We start from the raw sequence: 23,091 nt of genomic DNA, 5'->3' as shown, positions 1-23,091 counted from the left end.
TGGCAGCGTTCAGATCCAGAAACATTCTTGAACGGGGACCAAAAGCAGGTTTAGTGCCAGAGCTGCCAAGGTTAAACCCCCCCCCCCCCCCCCCCCCATTAAAAATTCCCACGTGGGTAGTTGGCACTCAGTATTCACTGGCTGGATTGTGACTCCTTTGGGGCGGTTGTGTTGGCCCTCAACATGGCATGGGTGCCACGCAGAAGACCTCGAGACCTGATCAAGTAACTAACGTGACACAGCAGAAAACTTCTGTTTCATCCTTGCTTTTGGGGGGGCAATGCAAGGGTCCCCAGACTTGGCCACTTTAAGACGTGTGGACTTCAACTCCCAGAATTCCCCAGCCAGCCATGTCTGTTTCTTTTTCTCTTATCCCCCAAGGAGGAGAGGTTGCAGAGGAAGGGAACACAAGAGAGTAAGCTATGCTGGCTGGAGAATTCTGGGAGTTGAAGTCCACCAGTCTTAAAAGTTGACCAAGTTTGGAGACCTCTGGGATAACGCGTGACGGAAAAGTGTCAGTTTTTTTTTTCTTTTCATCTCTCATCCAAAGCATCTTCTAAGTCTCCAGCTTCGGTCCCTTCCTGCCTCCCAAGAGATTTGGGGGCCCAAAGAAACACAGATTGCCTGGTCTTGTCCACCCACCCAAAACCGCCTTCCAATTTCTTCCCCTTCCCGATTTCTGAATTTCTCTGCACTGCGGTGACCCTGTTGGGAAGCATCCAATCACGTTTTTCTTTCCCTTGGAGATCCAATCTGAAGAATGGGGTGGGCTGGTGAAGGAGGGGGAAGATGACTAATTAATTTATTTTGAAATTGTGAATATGTCTTTGGAGAGAGAAAGCCATGAGTGTTTAATGCAGTACTATTTTTAAAATAAACCACTATCCCACTAATCCATGTACGCGTCTCTTATCTCGTTCAGCTTTTGCTGAGAGGTCTTAGCTGGGAGTTCATGAAATCAGGAGTGGGGGAACTAGGGCCCCTTTAAGACCTGTGGACTTCAACTCCCAGAATTCCTGCCAGCTGCTAATGAACTCTAAAAGATGCCTGGACTCCATTTCCCAGAATTCTGAGAATCGCTGGGAGATTCTGGGAGTTGAAGTCCACTCGTCTTAAAGTTGCCATGGTTGACAAACTCCATCCTTGCGTCTTCAGGATCTCTCAGGTACTCGGAGGTTTCTGGTAGGCGGCGGTCTTGTTTTGAGGATCAAGCTTGGATCACATCATCTACCTGCTGCAACCAACCACCTTTCTCCCTTTTTTATTAGAAAATAGCAGGCGCGAAAGGTACAAAACAGGTAGCCCATGTACAAAAGTACCCATAATCCACCCACCCAAAATAGATCTCTTGAGAAATCTGCTCAGTGCCGCAGAGAAGATCTTGCTGGAGCTTCATACAAGCTGCTTTCTCCAAAGGTCAGTAGATGCCACCTGAGCAGTCGGGGCCACAGGTGAATGTCCTGCCTCTTTGCCCGGATGGATGATCTTACTTTGCTGAACAGTCCACCACATCGTTGCACTGGGACCAAGGTGGTTCACCAGGCCTAAATCCAAGCTATCTTCCGGTAGCTGGAGGGGATCTTCTGGATCTGAGCAAATGTGGGCACAAGGAACCCAACTTCTTGGAAGTCCAGAAGAAGCCGGTCCGACTCCTAGCAGCCCAGTTTCCCCTACAGGACTCTCGACCTTGGTCGATTGCGGTGTCCCCGTTCTCCCACATCCTCTACGTGGGGGGTGGACCCTCGTATTTTAGCATGAGGTGGAAGGATTTGGCAAAGCCGTTGGTCTGGAGGCAGCGGGGCTGGGAGAGGGGAAGGAAAGAGGACTGGCACAGCAACCACACCAGCACCGCAAACGTCGTAGTCATGAGCAGCCAGAGGACAGAGGCTCTGCACAGCTTCTGAGACTGGGTAGAAATCTCTCTGGGCAGCTGCAGGTCACATCTGAAGGGAGAAGAAGAGGGAGACGGGTTCAAGCTTAGATTTCAGACTGTCACAGTATACTCATGAACTGGAATAGAGCTTACTTAACAAGGTCAGCCAACGAGAGCTGAACTGTCATGCCTCTGTCGGAATCTGATTCGGAGGGGGAGGCCGAGCAGCTGACAGGGAGCGGGAGTGTGGCTCCTCCGTCGGCTGTGGAAGAAACTGGGGAAGGGCAAAGTCTGGCTGGGCAAAACGGGAAAGGTAGAGCAGGGGAGAGGGAATTTGGGGGAAGAACCAGGCCCGCCCCCTCTTCATCCTTGGGCATGCAGGGAGAAAACGGGCTTACGGGGGAGGAAAGGGACCTGATTCCCTTCAGTAGCTGCAGCTGGGAACACAGTGCATAAAAAGGGAAGCACACACAGAAAAGTTGTTGGAAGCAAATTGTGAGTTATCTTTTATTGTCGAGGCTTATCTGGGTTCCTGGTGTCTTCCCAACTGTGTGTGTTTGTCGGCCTTTCAAGTCTGCAATTCCTTCTCCTGCCCTGTCCAGTTAATTACTGCAGTGTGGTTTGTTTGGATTTTTAGTTACAGTCTGTATGTACTTTGTTTTCAAACTGAATTTCTTCCACTTAAAGGCTGTTCCTGGGAGAGTTTTTTCTCCCGCCGAAGCTAACTGGACATTGGGGGCAAAGTTGGAGATATTAAAGGGACTTTTCTTACTTATGTGACTGTGTTGCCTTTGTGCCACGCCCCTTTGGGTCATCACATGAATTGAGGGCTGAAACTTAGACAATCTGGGTATGGTTTATCTCTGTTCTGTGCTCAGCTCTAAAGTGAAAGAGAAACTAACTTGCTTGTCTGCTGAACTAAAGTGAAACTGATGTCTGTTTCTGAGCTGAAGCTGAGTTGCTGTTGTGCTCTGAACCGGTAACATGTCTGCTTCTGTTTGAGTTTGCTTCATGTTGGAGAAATCTACAACTGGTATTGTAAAATTTACTTTATGTGTTTATAAAGAAGCGAAATGTAGCCTCAGCCATCTTTGTTTACTTTTCTGGTGCTGAATTTACGTTGCGATACTCTGAACACAGATGGGTATCCTTGACTTACAACCATTCATTTAGTGGCCATTCAAAGCAGCAATGACACTGACAAGAGTGACTTATGGCCGTTTTTCACACTTACGACCGTTGCAGCATCCCCACGATCACATGGTCAAAATTCAGGGGCTTGGCAGCTGACTCATATTTATGACAGTCGCAGTGGCCCAGGGTTCAAGCGACTCTCTTTTATGGCCAGCAAAGTCAATGGGGAAGCCGGATTCACTTTACAAGCGGTGTAGGGTTTACTGCCTAGGCAGGGGGTTGGACTAGAAGACCTCCAAGGTCCCTTCCAACTCTGTTATTCTATTCTATTCTACAACTGTGCAACTAGCTTGGCAACGGCAATGATTCACTTAATGACAGTGGCCGGAAAGGTGGCAAAATGGGACAAAATTCACTGAACAACTGAGTCTTGCTTAGCAGCAGAAATCTTGGGCTCAATTGTGGTCGAAAGCCAAGGATTACCAATAATCCAATCTTAACAGAATCCTGCTATTGATACACTTCCGCAACCAGAATGCAGGGACAGACATCCCCAGTTGCATTCACACAACGCCTGGTTGTTAAACTAACCCCTTTTTTTTTTCAATTTGTGCAGCGCAGCGGCTGAAAAAAGGCCGAGTCCATAGACAATTATTCTCAAAAACTTCCTTAAAAAGCCACTTACTCTTTCTCAATAGTAACCATAATTTCTGCTGACTGGGAATTTAGCGTCTTGGAGATCTAGGAAAAGAGTCACAAGAGGAAAACAAAATCAAAACTTTTTAAAAAAATAAACAGGTTTTAAAAGCAGCATTTGCTTTTATTTTTTTCTTTTCAAAATACACTGGATTTTTTGTGTTGTTGGTTTTTTTTTGCAGCCCAGCAAATGCAGAGCAAAGGTCTAAGGTAGGAGAGAACTTTAGGGGTTAAGGCACCAGGGCTAGAAAGTGGGAGATGGTGAGTTCAAGTCCCACCCAAGGCCTGAAAACCGGAGGGGTGACTGTGTGCCAATCACCAGGTGACAGGGAGTTCTAGTTCCTCCTCAGGCCAGAAAGCTGGCTGGGTAACTTTGGGCCATTCACTGGGAGACAGGAGTTCTAGTCCTGCCTTAGGGACGTAAGCCAGCTGGATGACCTTGGGCTAGCCCCTTTCTCTCTCAGCCCAACCCACCTCACAGGGTTGTGCAGAAAAGAGAAGGAAGGAAGGAAGGTGGGCTGGATATGTTCACCATCTTGAATTATTTGTAAAAATAATGAAGACGGGATACAAACAAATAAAAAAGAGATGGTATAATCGGTTGGGCTGCTGAATTTTGAGGTGTTCGTCTCCTTATGCGGTGGTCCCCAAATCGGGCTACTTTAAGACTTGTGGACTTCAACTCCCAGAATTCCGTGTCTGTTTCTTTTTCTCCTCTCCCCCAAAGAGGAGAGATGGCAGAGGAAGGGATCGCAAGAGAGTAAGCTCTGCTGGTGCTGGAGAATTCTGGGAGTTGAAGTCCACCAGTCTTAAAGTTAGCCATTGTTGGGGACCCCTCCCTTAGTGGGAGCTGACTATCAAGGGTGGAGAAGGCACTTTCGACGTGCTCAGGAGATCCTTGCCAATTGCTTCTGTGACCTCCCAGCCAGATCTTGCCCATGTTCACTTTTTTTCATTTCTGAATTGTCGCTGATGTGGATCCCACCACTTTTGGCTATCAACGTGGCCTTACCCGTTGCTCCTTCCCCGACCACAACTGGCCGGTGAGGAGGTTCTGTTTGCCTTTTTTCCTGGACCATCGGTGGATTTTCTGCCCTCTTGTCTGAATTTGCAGAGGGAGCTGCAACTCCTTGGCCGGTGGGAGCTTATCCATGTGGGTTACGGAGTCCTGGAAAATGGAGGAAGAGAAGCAGCGTAGCACAAGCGAAGCGTTTCGAAAACCAGAGATTCCACTCAGCCCTCACCTTTCCGTCTCACCTGGCCGAACGAGGAAAGGAGGAAAAAAGGACCCACCATAAAACCCCGTGAAAAGTCAGCTGGAAGCATCTCAGACTGCAAACCACCCCGACTGTTTCAGATGTATAACAGGGGGTGTCAGCTTTGGACACCATATTGATACCAGATGCTTCCACGCTGCCACATTCTTGAGCCTGGGAAAATGGGAGGGGGGAAACTTCTTGGAGCGTATGTGGTTAGACATAATAGCATTCTTTTTCTAAGTCAAGGTCATGTTATTTCTGCACCTGGGTGAAGGGATGTTTCAAGTTGGGACGGATGGCGATTGGAGCATGGGATGCCATGAGGGGGTGCAGTGGGGGGATGTATAGTTTTTACTTATTGCAAGGAAGCCCAGAACTTTCCGATTCAGGATTCCCCAGATGTGCCAGTTTATTACCCAAAATAAAGCAGAACTTTTGAGAAGATGGTCTGTCTCAAGTTATTGTTGGAGTGGAAGTTTTCTGGAATGCTGATCGGGGGGGCGTGTATGATGGAATACCAGGTGTTTTGTCTTTGCTGCTCCTGTCCTTCCTGGTTGTCCATTCGATTCCCCCAGCTTCTCCCCAGAAAATGAGACCCTTGTCAGGAAAAAAAAAATGTCCTCCCCCGCAACTTTCCGATAATTCCCAGCGCCTGCCAGGATCTCTCGAAGCTTCAGAGCTGAGGTTTTGCAAGTGGGTGCAAAACTTCTTGGCTTTCATTCAACGGACCTCAAACCAGCCCTGACGAGGATTTCATCCATTAGCTGACATTTGCATTATTAGATAGATTTAGTTGCTGTAGCAAGCTAACTTTAGCCCATAAATAATGTACTGTATTTATTTATCCCTTTTTGTAGTTTTTTTTTAAAGTTCATATATACATAGGTGGTGCTCGACTTATGGCCACAACTGAGCCCTGAATTTCGCTAAGTGACTCAACCTTGGAAGTTCTGTCTCACCAGATGAATGGTGTGTCAACTCATAAAACACTTTTTATGGTCCTTTTAGGGTTGCCAGCAGAAAGGGGGTGGGAAGGGGTTTAAAAGAGCAGTGCGGCAGCTTGAAAACCGAAAGTGCATTCCATAAATGTTTTCAAAGATAGTTTTTAGGTGACTGAAGTTTCTGCCACGCAAAATACTAACTGGAGAGCCTGATTGATGACTCTGGGCTATGGAGGTGTCCCATTGGAGAATATGAATTATGATACACCCAGGGGGTGTGGGGGGGAAACCGGGGTCAAGGGTGACAATGAATGATGTGTCTCAGAGTTGGCTACACCCAGGCAGCGCCAGACATGTGAACTGCCAATAAATCCTTTTGAAGTTTTGGAAGTTTGGCCGGAGACTCGTGATTTAATTGGAGTAACTGCCGGAATCCTGACATAGCATACCTCTTTGATCTCCGGAGGGATTCCCATTTGGTTCTGGCAGTTCTGATCCAGCCAGGTCTCAATGCGTTTGGGATCAAACCCCGTGGCTTCGAGGGGTGGGCAGCAGAGCCCCGTCGTGAGCAGCTGGGCAGTTCCTGGTTCCTGGGGGGTGGGATGTCCTACCCAAAAGGAACGACAAAGTGGAAAGAGGCCCCAAAATGAAACTTTCCACCTGCAAGCCAAAGGATCTTCAGCAACTATCAGAAAAATAAACTTGTTTAAGCTTTATAAGCAATTTCCACCTCCAGATACAGCAGGATCGCACTGTTGGCTGTGGAGGATGGATGCTGTGATCCCAGCGTAAACAGGAGTGTCCAATTGGCTCTAAGTCAGAGTCATCTTGTAGGCAGCATAGAAAAATTAATCAATATCTACAAATAAATAAATAAACCAGCAGCTTTCAAAGGCCTGCCGGCAAAAAAATGTGGGAAAGGGAGATTTCTAAATAGAGGAACCAACACAGGATGTGTTTAGCGACCGCCACTGTTCAGAGTGATGCCCATAATGTGGCAACCGGTCCTTGCTTGTACGAGCTTCACGAGTCCGTAAAGCGAAGGAAAAACTGTCATGGTTTTCTTGGGCAATTGTTTTGCTTAACGACTGAGGGATTCTGGGCACTGATACCCACCGGATGCCAATTTGGGGAAGGTACCTATAAAAAGAATCTCTGATGTAATTAGAAAACTTAGCAGTGGATATATTTCTTGGCGCTTCCTCCGCCCTCCTGCAAGACTGACCTACTTTAAAGACCGTTTTGTAATAAATAGCAAAATAAAATACACTGACTGAAGGACTAAGACCCCTGTGGTGTCATGGTTAAAATGTCCGCATATAAAAACGGTCAGGTTCCAGGTGGATTTTAATTCCTGCTGCTTACTCAAAAGAGTCTTCACGCTGTACATCATTTGGGGAGCCGGTCAACAGCTAACAACACACCGACATTTGCAGGAACCCGAAAGCGGGGACTTAAATGTTTGACATGGCTCCCTTTTTTAAAAAAAGGGAAATGGCAGGGACCGCAAAGAACATTCCTGAACTCACCCAAAACATCTGTCTTCATCGGATGAGACCCTGGGCAGCTGCAGGGCTGCCCCTCCTCTGGGAAACTGCTCTGCACCTGCAGGATAGGCAGAGGACAGGTGTGATGACCCAGAGCGTAACACAAACGTAACAAAATCCAAATAAATGTCCTTTAATGCCTCCAACTTGGCCCCACTGTTCAATAATACTCAGCTGGAGATAAAACTTACTCAAAAATAGTCTTCAAAAGAAAGCAATGCAGTCCGAACTTAATGAGCAGATAGGAGTGAAATAAAAAACCAAAACAAACTACAATGAAGAAATTTCCACAACGAACCAGGATAAGTAATTACCAACTTCAAGGAGATAACAAGGCACAGTCTGTTGGAAGGACGCCAACCAAGATAACTTCAGCCCCAAATAAAACACGCTTTGCTTCTAGCAACACTGTGTTGTAACCGTCTCTCTTATATACTGGTCTCCCCAGCTGCAACCAATGAGGAGGATCATGGCCGCTTCCTCTCTCGCAAGCCAAGTTGTTTCCTTCTCTGTTCCTCCCTGCATGTCCTAGATGCAGAGGGGGTGGGCCGGGTCCTCCTCTGACTGCCCAGCCGGCCTCTGCCCTTCCCCAGCCTCCTCCACAACCGCCGGAGCCCCACTTCTACTCCCTGTCAGCAGTTCCTCCTCTCCCTCAGAGTCAGTCTCCATCAGGGACATGACAACGGCGAACACGCCAAGCACACGCTTAGAAAGGGGCACCTAGGTTTCCTCACCACCACAATCCTCCAAGAGCTCCACAGCTGGACAGCTGGTTTGCAAGGCAGTCCTCGACGTACGACTGCAATTGAACCCAGCATTTCTGTGGCTAAGCATGAGCGAATCACTGCCTGGATTGATTGGTTGATTGATTGATTGATTGATTGATTGATTGATTGGAGTTGCGTTGCAACTGCAGGAAAGAGGACCTGCTGGGAAGGATGTTGTAAACTGCCTGGAGTATGTGAGTTGGGCAGCTTTATACATTTATTTCTCAGATAAATAATAAAGGCAGTCTGTCCTCAACTGACGACCACAATCTCTGTTGCTGAGCGAAACATTGGCTAAGTGAGTTTGGGCCCCCATTTTACGACCTTTCTTGCCCCAAGTTGTTAAGTGAATCTCTGCAGCTGTTAACTGAGTCACATGGTCATTAAGTGAATATGGCTTCCCCATGGAGGGGACGCTGCAAACAGTCGTAAGTGTGAAAAAAGGTCCTGCCACTTTTTAAAGTCCCGTTGTAAGTTTGAACAGCCACTAAATGAACGGTTGCAAGTCGGTGGACCACCTGCAAATAGATTATTTGTCCCAGGAAGCCTCCCCCATCAGTGGCAGTCTACCTGCCTTTTTGAAAGGCAAGTCCTGGCCAAACTAGAGCGTTTCTCTTCCACAAAGCAACGTCTGGTCACCCTGATTCGTTTCTGCCACCGGGCCAGGGCAAGCCACCCCGGGGATGGATTTCCCTCCCCTGCTGTTGGGCTCACCTTCCAGTTCCAGCTTGCATGGCGCTACTCAAGGTAAGGTCTGCACTCGGCCGAAGGGTGGGTGCCAGCAGGTGGGTGGCGCAGCCTTGTGTTCCCGCACAGCCTGGATTAATTGCTTTGGGAGGGGCATTTCTCTGCGGACTACCAAAATTTTCTCGTGGACCACCAGTGGTCCCTGGCCCACCGGTTGGCGACCACTGAACTACAAAGCAAGACATCCAACGATTTCCTTTTTTCTGGCTAACCTAAATCGCACGGCACAGCCGATCGTCGCCCAGCTGATCGTCGGAAATACCGGTTTGTTTGTTTTTTCACTACCGGTTCATCTGAACCAGGCTAAACCGGTCGAATACCGCTCCTGTCCAATACTCACTGAAAAGTCTTCTGTTCTGCCCCAGCTCCAGCGCCAAGAACGGCTCCTCCGCCGAAGATGGTCCCCCCGGCTGAGGCCTACGAGACAGAAAAAAATCCACTTTTTCCCACTTCCAATTTATGGGCAGAAGGGCAGAATCTAAGCACTTTGGGGAGGGGGCTGGAGAGATCTCTGCCGTGAAGACACTCAAATGTTGTGTGTGACGGGGAGAAATTATCCAACCTTATTGTCATGCCCTTAATGGAGTCTGATTCTGAGGGGGAGGTCGAGCAGCTGACAGGGAGTGGGAGTGTGGCTCCGGCGGCTGTGGAAGAAACAGGGGAAGGGCACAGTCCGGCTGGGCCTTCAGAGGAAGACCCAGGCCCACCCCCTCTTCGTCCTAGGGCGCACAAGGAGGAACGGAAAAGGGAGCAACATGGCTTACGGGAGAGGAAAAGGCTCTGATCCCTTTCATTAGTTGCAGCTGGGAGAACAGGATATAAGAGGGGCATTTGCACACAGCACCTTGCTGGAAGCAAAACGTGCACTTTTGGCGTCCTCCCAACTGTGGGTGCATCGTTATCTTTTGGAAGTCTGCAATTTATCATCCTGGCCTGTCATGTAATTACTTCAGCGTGGTTTGTGTTGGGTTTTTTATTTCTAATATAGTTGTATTTTGGGTTCGGACTGCATTTCTTCCCTTTGTAGACTGTTTTTGGAAGAGTTTGATCTCCCGCCGAGGATAACTGGACATTGGGGGCCAAGTTGGAGGCATTAAAGGGAATTTATTTTACTTCTGTGACTGTGTTATTTTTGTGTCACGCTTTGGGTCTTCACACTTATTCTAATTTCATATCAAAATAAAAGGACAGAGAGATTTTGGCTTACGACTGCCACTGAGCCCTTATTGCTAAGCAAGACCGTTGTTAAGTGGATTTTGCCTCATTTTATGACCTCTCTGTGAAGTGAATCGCTGCCGTTGTTAAGTTAGCACAGGTAGACCTTGACGTGCAACAGTGGCCATTCAATGTGACAAAGGCGCTGAAAAAGGTGACTTATGTTTTTCCACCATTACGACCTTTGCAGCTTCAAATGATCAGATGCTTGGCCACTGACTCACATTTATGACGGTTGCAAGTGTCCCGGCGGTCATGCGATCCCATTTTGCGACCTGCTCGCCAGCAAAGTCAACAGGGGAAACCAGATTGAACAACGGCAGTGATTAACGTAACGACGGTGGGAAGAAAGGCGGTGAAATGGGCGCCAAACTCCCTTAACAACAGAAATCTGGGGCTCGTGGGTGGCCGTTAAGTCGAGGACTACCTGTAACACGGTGGTGAAGAGAATCTAGCTTCCCCATCGGCTTTACTTGTCAGAAGGTGGCAAAAACAGGATCATCGGGACATGGCAACCGTCATAAGTCCATGCCAGTTGCCAAGCCTCTGAATCGGTGATGTTCAAGGATGCTGCGATGATCATAAGTGTGAAAATGATCACTTTTTTTAGTGCCGTTGTAACTTTGAGTTTCCACTGGTGGGATTTAATTTTTTTTTACTACCGGTCCTGTGGGCGTGGCTTGGTGGGGGTGGCAGGGGAAGGATATACTGCAAAATCCCATTCCCTCCCCACCCCACTAACCTGCTTTCCAGCTCCGTTCTCCTGTGCAGGGCAACCAAAGGAGACCCAACCGATCAGCTGGGACTCGATGGGAGGCAGAGAAGAGATGGGGTTGGCGGGGGATTGGCCGGTTCTCCGAACTACTCCCAATTTCCGCTATCGGTTCTCTAGAACTGGTCCGAACCGGCTGAAGACCCCCTCTGCTTTGAACAATGATTAACGCTGTAATCGTGGCCCACCTGAAAAGAACAGGTATACCCGGCTCCTCACGGCCCCCACCTACCCACGACGGCACTGTAATACGACGAGTCTTCGTCCTGCGAGGTGGACCCCCCCACGTCCACCGAGGGGTCCCACTCCAGATCTGCAGCCGAGGAGTCCCCGATGGGAGCTCTGGAACACCGGGCTGGTTTTGGGGTAGAGTGGCCCCAAAGAGCCTCGGGGACCAGGGCAGCGGGCTCAGGGTCCCCCGTGTGAAACGCCAGCGATCCTTCCGTGAAGCAGTCCGATGCCACGTCGCTGTCTCGGTCCGACTCCCACTCGTTCTCGAAGACCTGGAGACAGGATGGACATGCGCAGACAGCGTCCTCATCCTCTGTGGCCCAAAGCAGCCCTCTGGGCATGTGGGGAATGCTCTCCGGTTCAACTCCCTCGCAGAGACCCGAACTAGACACAAGATTCCCAGTGTGGTCTTACCAAGGCATTGTAAAGTGATGGTAAGACTTCCCTCGATGGCTGAAGTGGTATCAGTGGAAGAGAAGAAAAAGGACGGAAAGAAGGAAGAAGGGAGGAGGGGGAAGAAGAGAAAGAAGAAAGAAGAAAGGAGGAGAAGGAAGGAAAAGAAGAAGAAAAAAGAAGAAAGAAAAGAAGGAAGAGGGAGGAGGAGAAGAAAGGAGGAAGGAGGAGGAAGAGGAGGAGGAGAGAAGAAGATAGAAGAAAGAAGAAGAAGAAAGGAGGAAGAGGAGGTAGAAGGAGAGGAAAGAAAGGAAGAAAGAAAGAAGAAGGGAGGAGGAGGGAGGAAGAAAGAAAAGGAAGGAGGAGGACGAAGAAGAAGAAAGAAAGAAAAGGGAGAAGAGAGAAGGAGAAAGGAAAGAAGGAGAAGAAGGAAAAGAAGGAGGAGGAGGAAAGAAAGAAAAGGAGGAAAGGAGGAAAGAAAGAAGGGGAGGAGGAGGAGGAGAAGAAGATAAAGAAGAAAAGAAGAAAGAAGAAAGGAGGAAGAGGAGGTGGAGCAAGAGGAGGAGGAGGAAAGAAAGAAAGGAAGAAAGAAAAGAAGAAGGAAGGAGGAGGAGGAGGAGGAGGAAAGAAAGAAAAAGGAAGGAGGAAGGAGGAGGACCAGAAGAAGAAGAAAGAAAAGAAAAAGGAAGGAAGGAGAAGGAAGGAGAAGGAGGAGAAGGAGAAAGGAAAAGAAGGGAGAAGAAGGAAAAGAAGAAGGAAGAAAGAAGAAAGGAGGAGGAGAAGAACAGGAAGATTAACCCTTCACGTGAAGATGTCTAACGTACCAGCCTCATGCTGACCAGGCGCCGCTGGAACTGGAACACCCTTGACAGGACCTCTTGGTGGAACCCAATCAGCTCCTTCAGGTCTTCCTCCAAGATCTCAGCATCCTCCGGCTGGCTCTTCTGGATCAGGTTCTCGGCGCAGACCACGAGGTGATCTACGTGTTCCGTGTTGGTCTGGACGTCTTGCTGGAACGCCTGGACATCAAGGAGGAGGACCAAACAAGGGCAGGGGGACCCCGGTCAGCGTTCTGCATGGAACATCTTCACCTCATCCAGCCCCTCTGCTGGGTCCAAACCGCCAATCCCACCTGGAGTTTGGGAACCCGCCGATGGGAGAAGCCACTTTCCTCCTTGTTCAGTGCCAAGTTCCTAATCCTACTTCAGCTTCAATCTCAATGACCCACGAGCACACAATAGATACAAACTCAAGGTCAACTGCACCAAACTGGATTGCAGGAAATAGGAGTCCAGCAACAGAGCGGTCAATGCCTGGAATCCTCTACCTCAACCTGCGGTTTCTTCTCCAAACCTTCCAAAACTTTAACCTTAAACTGTCTACTGTTGACCTCACCCCTATTCCTAAGAGGTCTGTAAGGGGCTGTGCCTACCATCCCTGTCCTAATGTTCCTTTTTATTCGTATTTATTTCATGTATTCATAATCATTTAGAATAGAATAAGAATAGAATAAGAATAGAATAGAATAGAATAAGAATAGAATAAGAATAAGAATAAGAATAAGAATAGAATAGAATGGAATTCTTGATTGGCCAAGTGTGATTGGACACACCCGGAATTTGTCTTTGGTGTAAATGCTCTCAGTGTACATAAGAGAAAGGGTACATTCATCAAGACTCAAGAATCATCAGGTACAACACTTAATAATAGTCATAGCGTATAATAAGCAATCAAATCATACCAGGAAACAGACCATATAAATCATAAGGATACAAGCGACAAAGTTACAGTCAGACCGTCACAAGTGGGAGGGGGTGGGTGATAAGGAGTGATGAGAAGATTAATAGTAATAGTAGTGCAGACTTCGTAAATAGTTGGACGGTGTTGAGGGAATTAATCATGTTTATACTTACATACTGTATATTATCAAATGCATGCTTGAATAAACAAACAAATGAATAAATAACTTTAAGGCTCCCAGAACTCCCTTAAAGTTGTCACGGTGGGAGGCCCCTGTTCTGAAGGATGCTAAATTCCAGCTGAGGATTCCAGATCCTAGAAAAATTGGATGAACCTTTAGGGGAAAAAAAACAACAACCCAGGAACCAGCAAAGGTGAGCAGAGAAGCACCTGGTTATCGTTCCGACGGACACAGAATCCACTTTACCTGCAACTGTATCATTTTATCCAGCGATGTCCCTCCGGAGAAGTGCTCCACTTCGGTCAGCCGCAGGTCCAGTTCCATCAGCCGCACCTGGATGGTCTCCTTCTTCAGCCCAAATTCCTCCCATTGATTGACAAAATGCTGAGGGGGAACCCAGAGCACATGAAAACGCGCTGCTCCTCCTCCCCCTTCCAGCTAAGAGGGGCTTCAAGGAAGAAAAGCTCAGGGTTGAACATGAAGGGTCCTGGGTGCTCTCTGAGCTTGGTGGTTTGCTTGCAGACGTTTCGTGACCCAACGAGGGAGGGAGGGAGGGAGGGAGGAGGGGGAGGAAGAAGAGGAAGAGGAAGAGGGAGGAGGAAGAGGGAGGAGGAGGAGGAGGAGGAGGAGGAGGAGGAGGAGAAGAAGAAGAAGAAGAAGAGGAAGAGGAAGAGGAAGAGGAAGAGGAAGAGGAAGAAGAAGAAGAAGAGGAGGAGGAGTAGTTTGTGGAGAGGAGGAGGAGGAGGAGAACGACTGTGGGATCCCTGGTGTTTTCTTAGTTAAGTTGTTTCTTGCAGACATTTCATTATCCAACTAGGTAACACCATCAGTGCTAGAAGGAAATGTATATAAGCAAGGAGCAGCCCCCATTCTCTTCTAGCCCTGATGATGTTCCCCAGTTGGGTCGTGAAAGGTCTGCAAAAAAAAACAACCCAGTTCAAAGAACACCAAGGACCCCACAGAGACCTCCAAGGTTTGGTGGGCAGCACTACCCCTAAAGGCCACCCAAACATGACCCCCAATCCAGAGCTGGCAGGGACCAACCCTTGGCACCAGGGAGAATCCTCCACCTCTTCCAAGCCAGGCTCACCTGAAGCCTCCTGGAAACAGCAGCCGCTCGACTTCGCAATTCCTCCCAGCGCCGGTTGACCTCCTGCACGGAGGACTTCAGGCGTGGACCCATGCTCCCCGTCCGCACCAGCTGGCAGTACTGCCTGTTCAAGGACTCCAAAGGCCATACCTTCTCCGAGATGTCCTTCTGCAATGCCTGGGCCAGGGAGGAAAAAAATAAAATCCCAGATCAGCCGCGTGGAAGAGTTTGCCCAAATATAGCTGGTTGGACCCCGGGAATTTAGTGCAAACTTTCTAGTTCGCATCAGCGGGCTGGGATTCTACTGGTTCACACCGGTTCTATAGAACTGGTTGTTATGAGGGCGCTGGCCTCCCTCAAAGAATCTATGCCCACCCAGTCACATGGCCACGCCCACCAAGCCACGCCCACCGAACCGGTTGTTACAAAATTTAAATCCCAGCCCGGTTCCACATCCCTTCTACATCGTTCCTCCACCAACCTATTAGGTTTGCTTTTTCAAAAACATTGTTTTTAATCTATTTACTTAATGTATGACAATGCGAATAATTAACCTGCGGAACAGCTTCCCACCAGAAATATTGGGCGCTCCATCCCTGGAAGGTATTCAAGAAGAGATTGGACAGCAATGTGTCTGGAATGGTACAGGCATTCAACTTACGACCTGCCATCCAGCCCAAAATTTGTGTTGTTAAGTGAAGTATTGGTTAGGCGAGTTTTGTTGCTGTTTTTACAACTTTTCTCGCCCCAGTTGTTAAGTAAATCACTGCATTTGATAAGTTTAGTCACCCAGTTCTTCAGTAGATCTGGCTTCCCCATTGACTTTGCTTGTCGAAGGCCACAAAAGGGGGTCATATGACCTTGGGAACCCGGCGGTCGTAAGTACGAGTCATAAGTAACAGTCGCAAGTATGAGTCATCTGCCAAGCACCTGAATTTTTGATCATACAATCAAGGGGCTGCTACAAAGTGAGCGTGAAAAATGGTCACTTTTTTCAGTGCCGTTGTAACATTGAATGGTCATTAAATGAACTCTTGTAAGTCAAGGACTGGCTTATAGTGCAGAGTGTCCAATCAGGCGGTATCCAGCCTTGGAAACTTTAAGACCTGTGGACATCATCTCCCAGAATTCCCCAGCCAGCATCTTACCAGCTGCCAACTCTGAGCAGCTTTCAATATTAAAAGAAAAAAATAATATAAATGCAATTGTGATGACCCAAAAGGGGTGTGGCACAAAGGCAACACAGCCCAATAAGTAAGAAGAGTCCCTTTATTATCTCCAACTTGGCCCCAAATGTCCAGGTTACCTTCAGCTGGAGAAAAACTCTCCCAGGAACAGCCTTTAAGTGGAGGAAATTCAGTCCGAAAACAAAGTAAATACAAACTGTACATAAAAATCCAAACAAACCAGGCTGCAGTAATTAACTTGACAGGGCAGGAGAAGGAATTGCAGACTTGAAAGGCCTGCAAAACACACACAGTTGGGAAGATGCCAGGAACCCAGATAAGCCTTGACGATACCAGATAAATTCACGATTTCCTCCCAACTGCGTGCAACTTCCCTTTTTAAACCCTGTGTTCCCAGCTGCAGCTAATGAAGGGAATCAGGGCCCTTTCCTCCCCCGTAAGCCACGCGACCCACGTTGCTCCCTTCTCCGTTCCTCCCTGCGTCCCCTAGGATGAAGAGGGGGTGGGCCTGGCTCTTCCTCCGAACTTCCTCTCCCCTATTCTCCGTCTCTTCTGCTCTGCCGGGCTTTGCCCTTCCCCAGTTTCCTCCACAGCCAATGGAGCCACACTCCCGCTACCTGTCAGCTGCTCAGCCTCCCCCTCCGAATCAGATTCCAACAGGGGCATGACAGCAATATTACAAAAGTCTAAATATACAAAGTTAGCGTGGTATTATTCTTCAACCTTGTCTGTTTCTGAGATCTGTGGACTTTAATTCCCAGAATTCCCCAGCCAGCTTTGCTGCCTGGGGAATTCTGGGAGTTGAAGTCCCTGTCTTCAAAGTTCCCAGATTGGACACTACTTGTCCAGGTCTCCTGCCTGAGCAGGGGCTGGACTAGAAGACCTCCAAGGTCCCTTCCAACCTTGGTCTCCTATTTCTATCTCTAGGGCCCTTGGGTTTGCCGCCTCTTTCTTGCCTTTCGATTCAGATTTCACGCCTCGCCAGACACATTCAGAGCACAAAGCTGCCTCTGTTCACCCCCTGCTTGTCCCACGAAGGTGTACCCGGGCCTCTCAATGCCACATTTGTTTCCTGTGACTTTTGGCTCCTTGTGATGTGATTTTTATTTTTATTTTGCCCATCGAAAGAGCTGCGTTTATCTCGGGGATCTCCACAGATCCGGAGAGCTACCAGGGAAAACGGGGAAGAAGCACAAAGATTTCGTAGGATTCCTTCCTTAAACTATTTTTAATTTTAAAAATGTACTTAGTGCACAGTTAATTTTAAGAATCGTTTTAGAAATACATTTTTCTTTTAAAAATATTTTTTAATGTATTTTGGGTTTTCCTAAACTGAAAGACTGAAAAGGCCAAAACAAATGACCCCCCCCCCAAAAAAAATACAGCAGCCAGGGTGTTTATTAAACAAATGTAATCATCATCATCATTTAACAACCCCATAATCCCTTGCGGGGCAATTGAATGTAGTTGATTTTTTTACTGGCCGGACGCCCTTCCTGTTGCCAGGGCGGAGTTTTTCTCAGCATATATATTCTCATTGTGCCCTGAGAGCGAAATATATCTGCCTCTACCTAGGATCGAACTCACAGCCTCCTGATTGTGATGCAAGAGCTCTGTCTTTTAGGCCACCGCACCACTCTTCTTAAACAAAATCTAATAAATAACATAAAATCCGGAAGAAGGAGCAGAATTCTGCTTACCCGGAACCTTTGCAGCTCTTTTTTGGAGCCGGCGTAGGAGACCTGGGAGGACCTGGGGGAGGCGGCCACCGTCTCAGCCGCCTGGAGCCAGTCCTGGAAGCGGAAGACGCCGTCCTGAAGGCTCTTCTGTAGGGCCCAGGCCTCCTCCTCCCTGAGGGAAAGGCAGGGCATGAAAGACCGAGATGGATGCCCCCACCTCCACCCAGCCCCGATTCTTTCTTTCCTCCTGAATGAAACGGGACAGGAATATTTCCTGTCTGGGAAGGCAGAGGCACCTGTGTCAGGAACATCCGTCCAGCAACAGACGGGGGGGGGGGGCTCTTAAAAGGTGCCCTCCCCAAAGAGAAGAGGGATCAGGAAAGGGAAGGCATTCAGAGAGACGAGGTGCATCTATCTGTCAGTCCATCTCCTCCAGCTACCCTCCATCCGTCCATCTGATTATCCAAACATCCATCCAAACATTCTATCTACCCATATCTATCTATCTATCTATCTATCTATCTATCTATCATCTATCTATCTATCCATCATCTATCTATCTATCTATCTATCTATCTATCTATCTATCATCTATCTATCATCTATCTATCTATCTATCTATCATCTATCTATCTAATCTATTGATCTCATCTATCTATCATCTGTTATTATCTAGCTATCATCTAGCCATCATCTATCTATCTAACTATCTATCTATCTATCATCTATCTATCTATCTATCATCTATCTATCTAATCTATTGATCTCATCTATTTATCATCTGTTATTATCTAGCTATCATCTAGCCATCATCTATCTATCCATATCTATCTATTATATATTATCTATCTATCTATCTATCTATCTATCTATCTATCTATCTATCTATCTATCTATCATCTATCTATCCATATCTATCGATCTCATCTATCTATCATCAGTCTATTATCTAGCATCTAGCCATCATCTATTTATCTCTCTGTATGTGCCTCTCTATCTATCCACTCTTGTCTATATCTATCCATCCATCTATCTATCTATCCATCTATCATCCATCTATCTATCCATCTATCATCTATTTGTTTTTATCTATCACCTAGCCACACACCCCCTCTCTCTCTCTCTCATCTATCTATTGATCATCCATCTTATCTATCTACCATCCTCTCTCTCTCTCTCTCTCTCTCTCTCTCCTCCGTATACTCTTCTCAAGGTAATTTCATCCACGCTCTGTCAGCTCAGTATGAAAATCGGCTGATGGATGTGCAGGCATAAACTTAGAAAGCCTTGCCACTGTTTCTAGCACAATTCATTTCGTGCACCGCATTTATTACAGCCACGCACTCCAACCATTCTGGACGGCTTTACACAATCCAATCCAAGATAAAATAATTAAAAGCATAAATAAAATCAGACAGCCTGGACTTGAAAGCAGGTATTCAAACACTGCGTGGCAGCCCTTCTCATCCAGAAAAGCATATTAAGCCCAGGCCTGGCACCAAAGCCACTTTTAGGAGCCTTTCAGAATCCCCCAAAAGCACATTCCTTTCTATGACTATTCCACATTTGGTGCCTGCTTACTCTCTTACAGTCCCTTTCTCTCCAATGAATGTAAACCCAAACGTTCGTTTCCTTCTTGCTAGTTATCCCAGCACTCCCAAGGGCACAGGAGTGAGGAAAAGGAAAGCACCACTCCAGTCAGGCGATTTATTCATTTAGTGACCGTTTCACTTAACAACTGTCGGTCCAATGGTGGTTGCTAAACAAGGACTTTCTGTCCTTCTAAGAAGTTCACTCCCCTCACCTGGTCCGTTTCTCTACAGTCACCGTGCAAAAGTTGCAAGCAGCATTTACTGGCATCCTCAGCTCGCCGGACCACCTGTGGCATCCCCGCTTCTCCGGGAAAAAATCCACGTTCACAACTCCTCCCTGCATCCCAGTTGTTGGCCTGGTGGCTCCGTTGCAGAAGATGCCCCCAAACTCCCCTGGAGGTGTCTGAGGGCTGGAGAAGACCCCAAAGGCCTCCGGTTTGCTCCCGCTGGCTTGGAAGAAGGCAAAATCCTCTCGCCAGCCTTATCTGGAGAATCCTTTTCAAAAAACGAAAGGAAAGAAAAAGTGAAGGAAAGAAAGAAGCCAGCCTCAGAAGAGCTCTTAAGAGAAAAGCAGGCTTTTTAGGCAAACTTCGACAATAGATATCGATTTTTAGCATTTTGCCTGCCAAACGAATCCCGCACCAACTTTGCAAAAGTTTTGATCCCTGCTTAAAGACCTGATTATTCACTTTGCAATTAAGAGATGCCAGGATACCTGTTTTTATTGCATGGGATCTGCTTTATGGCATGCAAATCTACTTTTAGTGCTGCACGGCCTCGAAGGCGCATGGCGCTGAACGAATAAATAACGCCAGTCACAACATGGGTGTGCACAGCCTGCTTTTATCTAACAAAGCACATCAGGCACGTGCTGAGCAGCTCATCTGGCTCCAGGGGAGAACAGTTGCGTCCCTCAAAAAGGTGTGTGCAACATTTTTTGTTTTCTTTCTGACTCCTTCAGTTTTTAATTTTATATTCTGGGTTTGTTCCCTGTATGGATGCTTTTTGTTTACACATGAAAAACAGCCCCACATTTTTGCAAACCTTTTATTATTTTTCCCCTTACTTTTCCCTCTCCCTCCCACTGCTGTTGTTGTGAAAATAATAATAACAATAATAACTGAGTTGCTAAAATCATTCACTGGAAACCGTGCCAAAAGTTTAAGCTGGAGTATAATAACAACTCCTGGGAACATCAAACTGAGAAGGTTCTGGAGAATGAAAAAGCCAAGATCTTGTGGGACTTCAGAATTCAGATGGACAAGGCACTTGGCCCACAAGCCACTTGACATAACAATAGTTGAAAAGAAAAAGGTTTGGTTCATTGACGTTGCAATGCCTGGTGATGCACAAATTGAAGACGCGCAGCAACAAAAAATCACAAAGTACTGGGACTTACAAACTGAAGTTGAGCAACTTTGGAAAAATAAATCGTGTGTTATCCCAATTGTAACTGAAGCCCTTGGAGCAAAACCTAAAGGGCTGCCTTGCTATTTGGAAATTCTGAATTTATTAGACTTGAATACCCTGATTCTACAAAAAAACCCACTCTACTTGGAACAGCTTATATCGTCCGACACTACCTGAACAGTTCCTGGTTAGGACTCAAGCTGTTGAGCTACCAACCAGCCCCAAAGGCTGTGAATCTCACTAAAGATTATTATTATTAGTAGTAGTATTGTTGTTGTTGTTGTTGATGATGATGTTGTTGTTGTGTTGTTGTGTTGTTGTTGATGTTGTTGTTATTAGGAAAGAGAAAGGAGGGAGAAAGGGAAAGAAAGAAAGAAAGAAAGAAAGAAAGAAAGAAAGAAAGAAAGAAAGAAAGAAAGAAAGAAAGAAGCAAAGGAAGGAATATAGAGAGAATGGAGGGAGGGAGGGAAGAAGGAAGGAAATGAAAAGGAAGATGGAAAAGAAGAAAGGAAGGCCTTACCCCAATTTATCTAACTGCTTTCATAATTAGGAAATTCTCCTTAACTTCCCACTGGAATCTTCCTTTCTTTAATGTCTATTACTGCATCCCCCAGCAGCCTCTGAGCATGCACAGAGCGCACCTTGCCTATCTATCCCTGAGCAACCCGCCCATTTTCCACTGGGGCATTTTCCCCCCCAAGTCCCTGAAAGAACCGGACACCCCTGAATAACGCGACCATCCTTGCTAAAAGCCTACCTTTCATACAGCTCTGCCCTTTCCAAGTCCTGAGCCCTGCGACCGGTGATGGTATTCAAATAAAGTTGCCACCAGTTCGGTGGGCGTGGCTCGGTGGCTGCGCTTTGCGCGCATGCACCCCCTTTGCGTGCACGCATGCACCAAACACGTACTTTGCGCAGGCTCAGAAGCGTTCTTACTTGCCTCCTGCAAGCCTGCAGGATGGTGGTCGCTGCAGCAGCTGCCGCGCAGCGCTGTCCTGTGCCACGCTAAGCAGCTGCGCTTTGAATTCTGGCCATAAAAGTGAGTATGGGAGCCCAGGCGGGCAGGTGAGCCAACCACAGAGCAGCGAAGAGAACCGGTTCGGTCTCCACTGCTCATCGCCGCTACCGGTTCTCCAGAACCGGGCAGAACTGGTCGAATGCCACCACTGCCTGCGACCCACCAGCCTTCAAAGAAAAATACTTATTTTTATTGCTGTTATCACCTTTTCAGTACGTGCTTGTGTGTGTGCGTGCGTGCGTGACAGAGAGAGGGAGAAAAAATCCCAGTCCCTCTTAACGTGTCCATCAATCACCTGTCACTTCAACCTGCAGCCCCGCCTTGCACGGATCCTCCAGACAAGCTGGTTGAATTTCCACAGTGCTCAATTTTCAATCCCACAACTTTTGCACACTCACTCCCACGGCCAAAAGAACCTGCGTGGTTTGAAAAGGGCTGGCACAGGTTGCTGGCCTCCCGACGCCCTCATCCAAGGCTCAGAGGGCACCCCAACTTCAGGCAGCCCAGCAATTCCCCCTCCCCTCCCCTGTGCCCGAAAGAGGAAGCCTGCATCTACCTGTCGTCCAGAAGCCGGGATCCTCGCCCTGAGCTGCTGCATTTCCCCCGCCTGTCAATCATTAAACAGGTGACAAACAAGGGCCGAGACAGCAAGCGCCATCCTCTTCCTCCTCGGCCAACGTGACGGAAAACAGGTGTGCAAACGCCCAGCGCAGGCTTGGCGGGAGGGGGGGGAGAAGTCCACCTGCCCAGGTTTGCTTCTTCTGCTCTTCAAGCAGAGCGCGGTGGTTCTCCAGCTCACCTGAGCCAGGAAGGCAAGCAGGGAGGGTTGGCAGGTAACTCGATTCTCTCGGGGCAAAAGGACTTGGCCCAACCCATTTGCAGCTCTGGGTGGCAGCTGCTTCTCCGGCAGGGCGCCGTGCCAAAGGCACAGATGCCACCTGCCGTTTTTCCAAGCCAGGGGCCTCATCTCAGCCGCCCGGTGGGGCTGGACAGGTGAGTGCCCCACCCAGGGAAGGGACGTTCATTGAACTTAAAGAGCACAGAACATAGGTTGCTACTTCTGGAAGAGGTCAGCTAGCAGACTCTTACTCTACGCTGTCCTCCACAACTTCTGGAGTTAAGCCACTCCACTATCAATTGTCAGGCATCTCCCCTTAATTCCAGGTTGCTTCTCCCCTTGTTTAATTTCCATCGGTTGCTTCTTTTCCTGCCTTGGAAAATTACACAGTTGGAAAGGACCTTAGAGGTCTTCTAGTCTAACCCCGCTTCTCAAGGCAGATCTTATTATCATTCCAGACAAATGGCTGTCCAAACTCTTCTTAAAAGCCTCCAGTGATGAAGCACCCAACACTTCTAGTGGCAGGTTGTTCCACGGGTAAATTGGTCTCACTCTCAGTAAATTTCTCCTTAATTCTAGGTTGGCTCTCTTTTTAATGAGTTTCTGCCCACTATTTCTTGTCCAGCCGTCGGGTGCTTTGGAAAATAAATCCATAATAAATAGGTTGACCCCGCCCCCTCTTCTCTCTTATAACCTCTCAATTATCAGAAGACAATGATTAGGTCACCCCCTGATCCTTCTCTTTGTTAGAAAAGACTTAACCCCTTCAGTCGTTCGTCAC

The 23,091-nt window shown here is 47.7% G+C and overlaps 1 protein-coding gene across 1 annotated transcript; it reads right to left on the bottom strand.

The window, feature by feature from the left end:
• Nucleotides 1–1,245: 1,245 nt before the first annotated feature.
• Nucleotides 1,246–19,534, bottom strand: SYNE4 (spectrin repeat containing nuclear envelope family member 4). Its single transcript, XM_087940216.1, has 12 exons — nt 19,257–19,534; nt 17,474–17,624; nt 14,587–14,763; nt 13,743–13,880; nt 12,400–12,594; nt 11,184–11,454; nt 9,305–9,381; nt 7,433–7,508; nt 6,353–6,510; nt 4,716–4,871; nt 3,693–3,748; nt 1,246–1,943 (listed from the first exon to the last, which is right to left on the bottom strand). Exons 1-12 carry the CDS (start codon nt 19,385–19,387, stop codon nt 1,724–1,726), a joined length of 1,806 nt encoding a protein of 601 aa, XP_087796342.1. The 5' UTR covers nt 19,388–19,534; the 3' UTR covers nt 1,246–1,723.
• Nucleotides 19,535–23,091: the final 3,557 nt, after the last annotated feature.

This window comes from Pseudonaja textilis, chromosome 10 (assembly GCF_049901715.1).
Source record: "Pseudonaja textilis isolate UNSWEBS1 chromosome 10, rPseTex1.2, whole genome shotgun sequence".
Lineage (NCBI taxonomy): Eukaryota > Metazoa > Chordata > Lepidosauria > Squamata > Elapidae > Pseudonaja > Pseudonaja textilis.
The sequence above is the reverse complement of the archived record's forward strand: the minus strand, read 5'-3'. Positions and strand labels throughout refer to the sequence as shown.

What these genes read in the sequence shown, in the direction of transcription:
- SYNE4 (XM_087940216.1), bottom strand. Translation starts at nt 19,387, where the DNA reads ATGCAGGGAGGAGTTGTGAACGTGGATTTTTTCCCGGAGAAGCGGGGA. An exon ending in CTGTTTCCAGGAGGCTTCAG is followed by an intron (nt 13,881 to 14,586) that starts GTGAGCCTGGCT and finishes GTTCCCCCTCAG; the next exon opens with CATTTTGTCAATCAATGGGA. An exon ending in TCCCTCCGGAGATCAAAGAG is followed by an intron (nt 4,872 to 6,352) that starts GTATGCTATGTC and finishes TCCATTTTCCAG; the next exon opens with GACTCCGTAACCCACATGGA.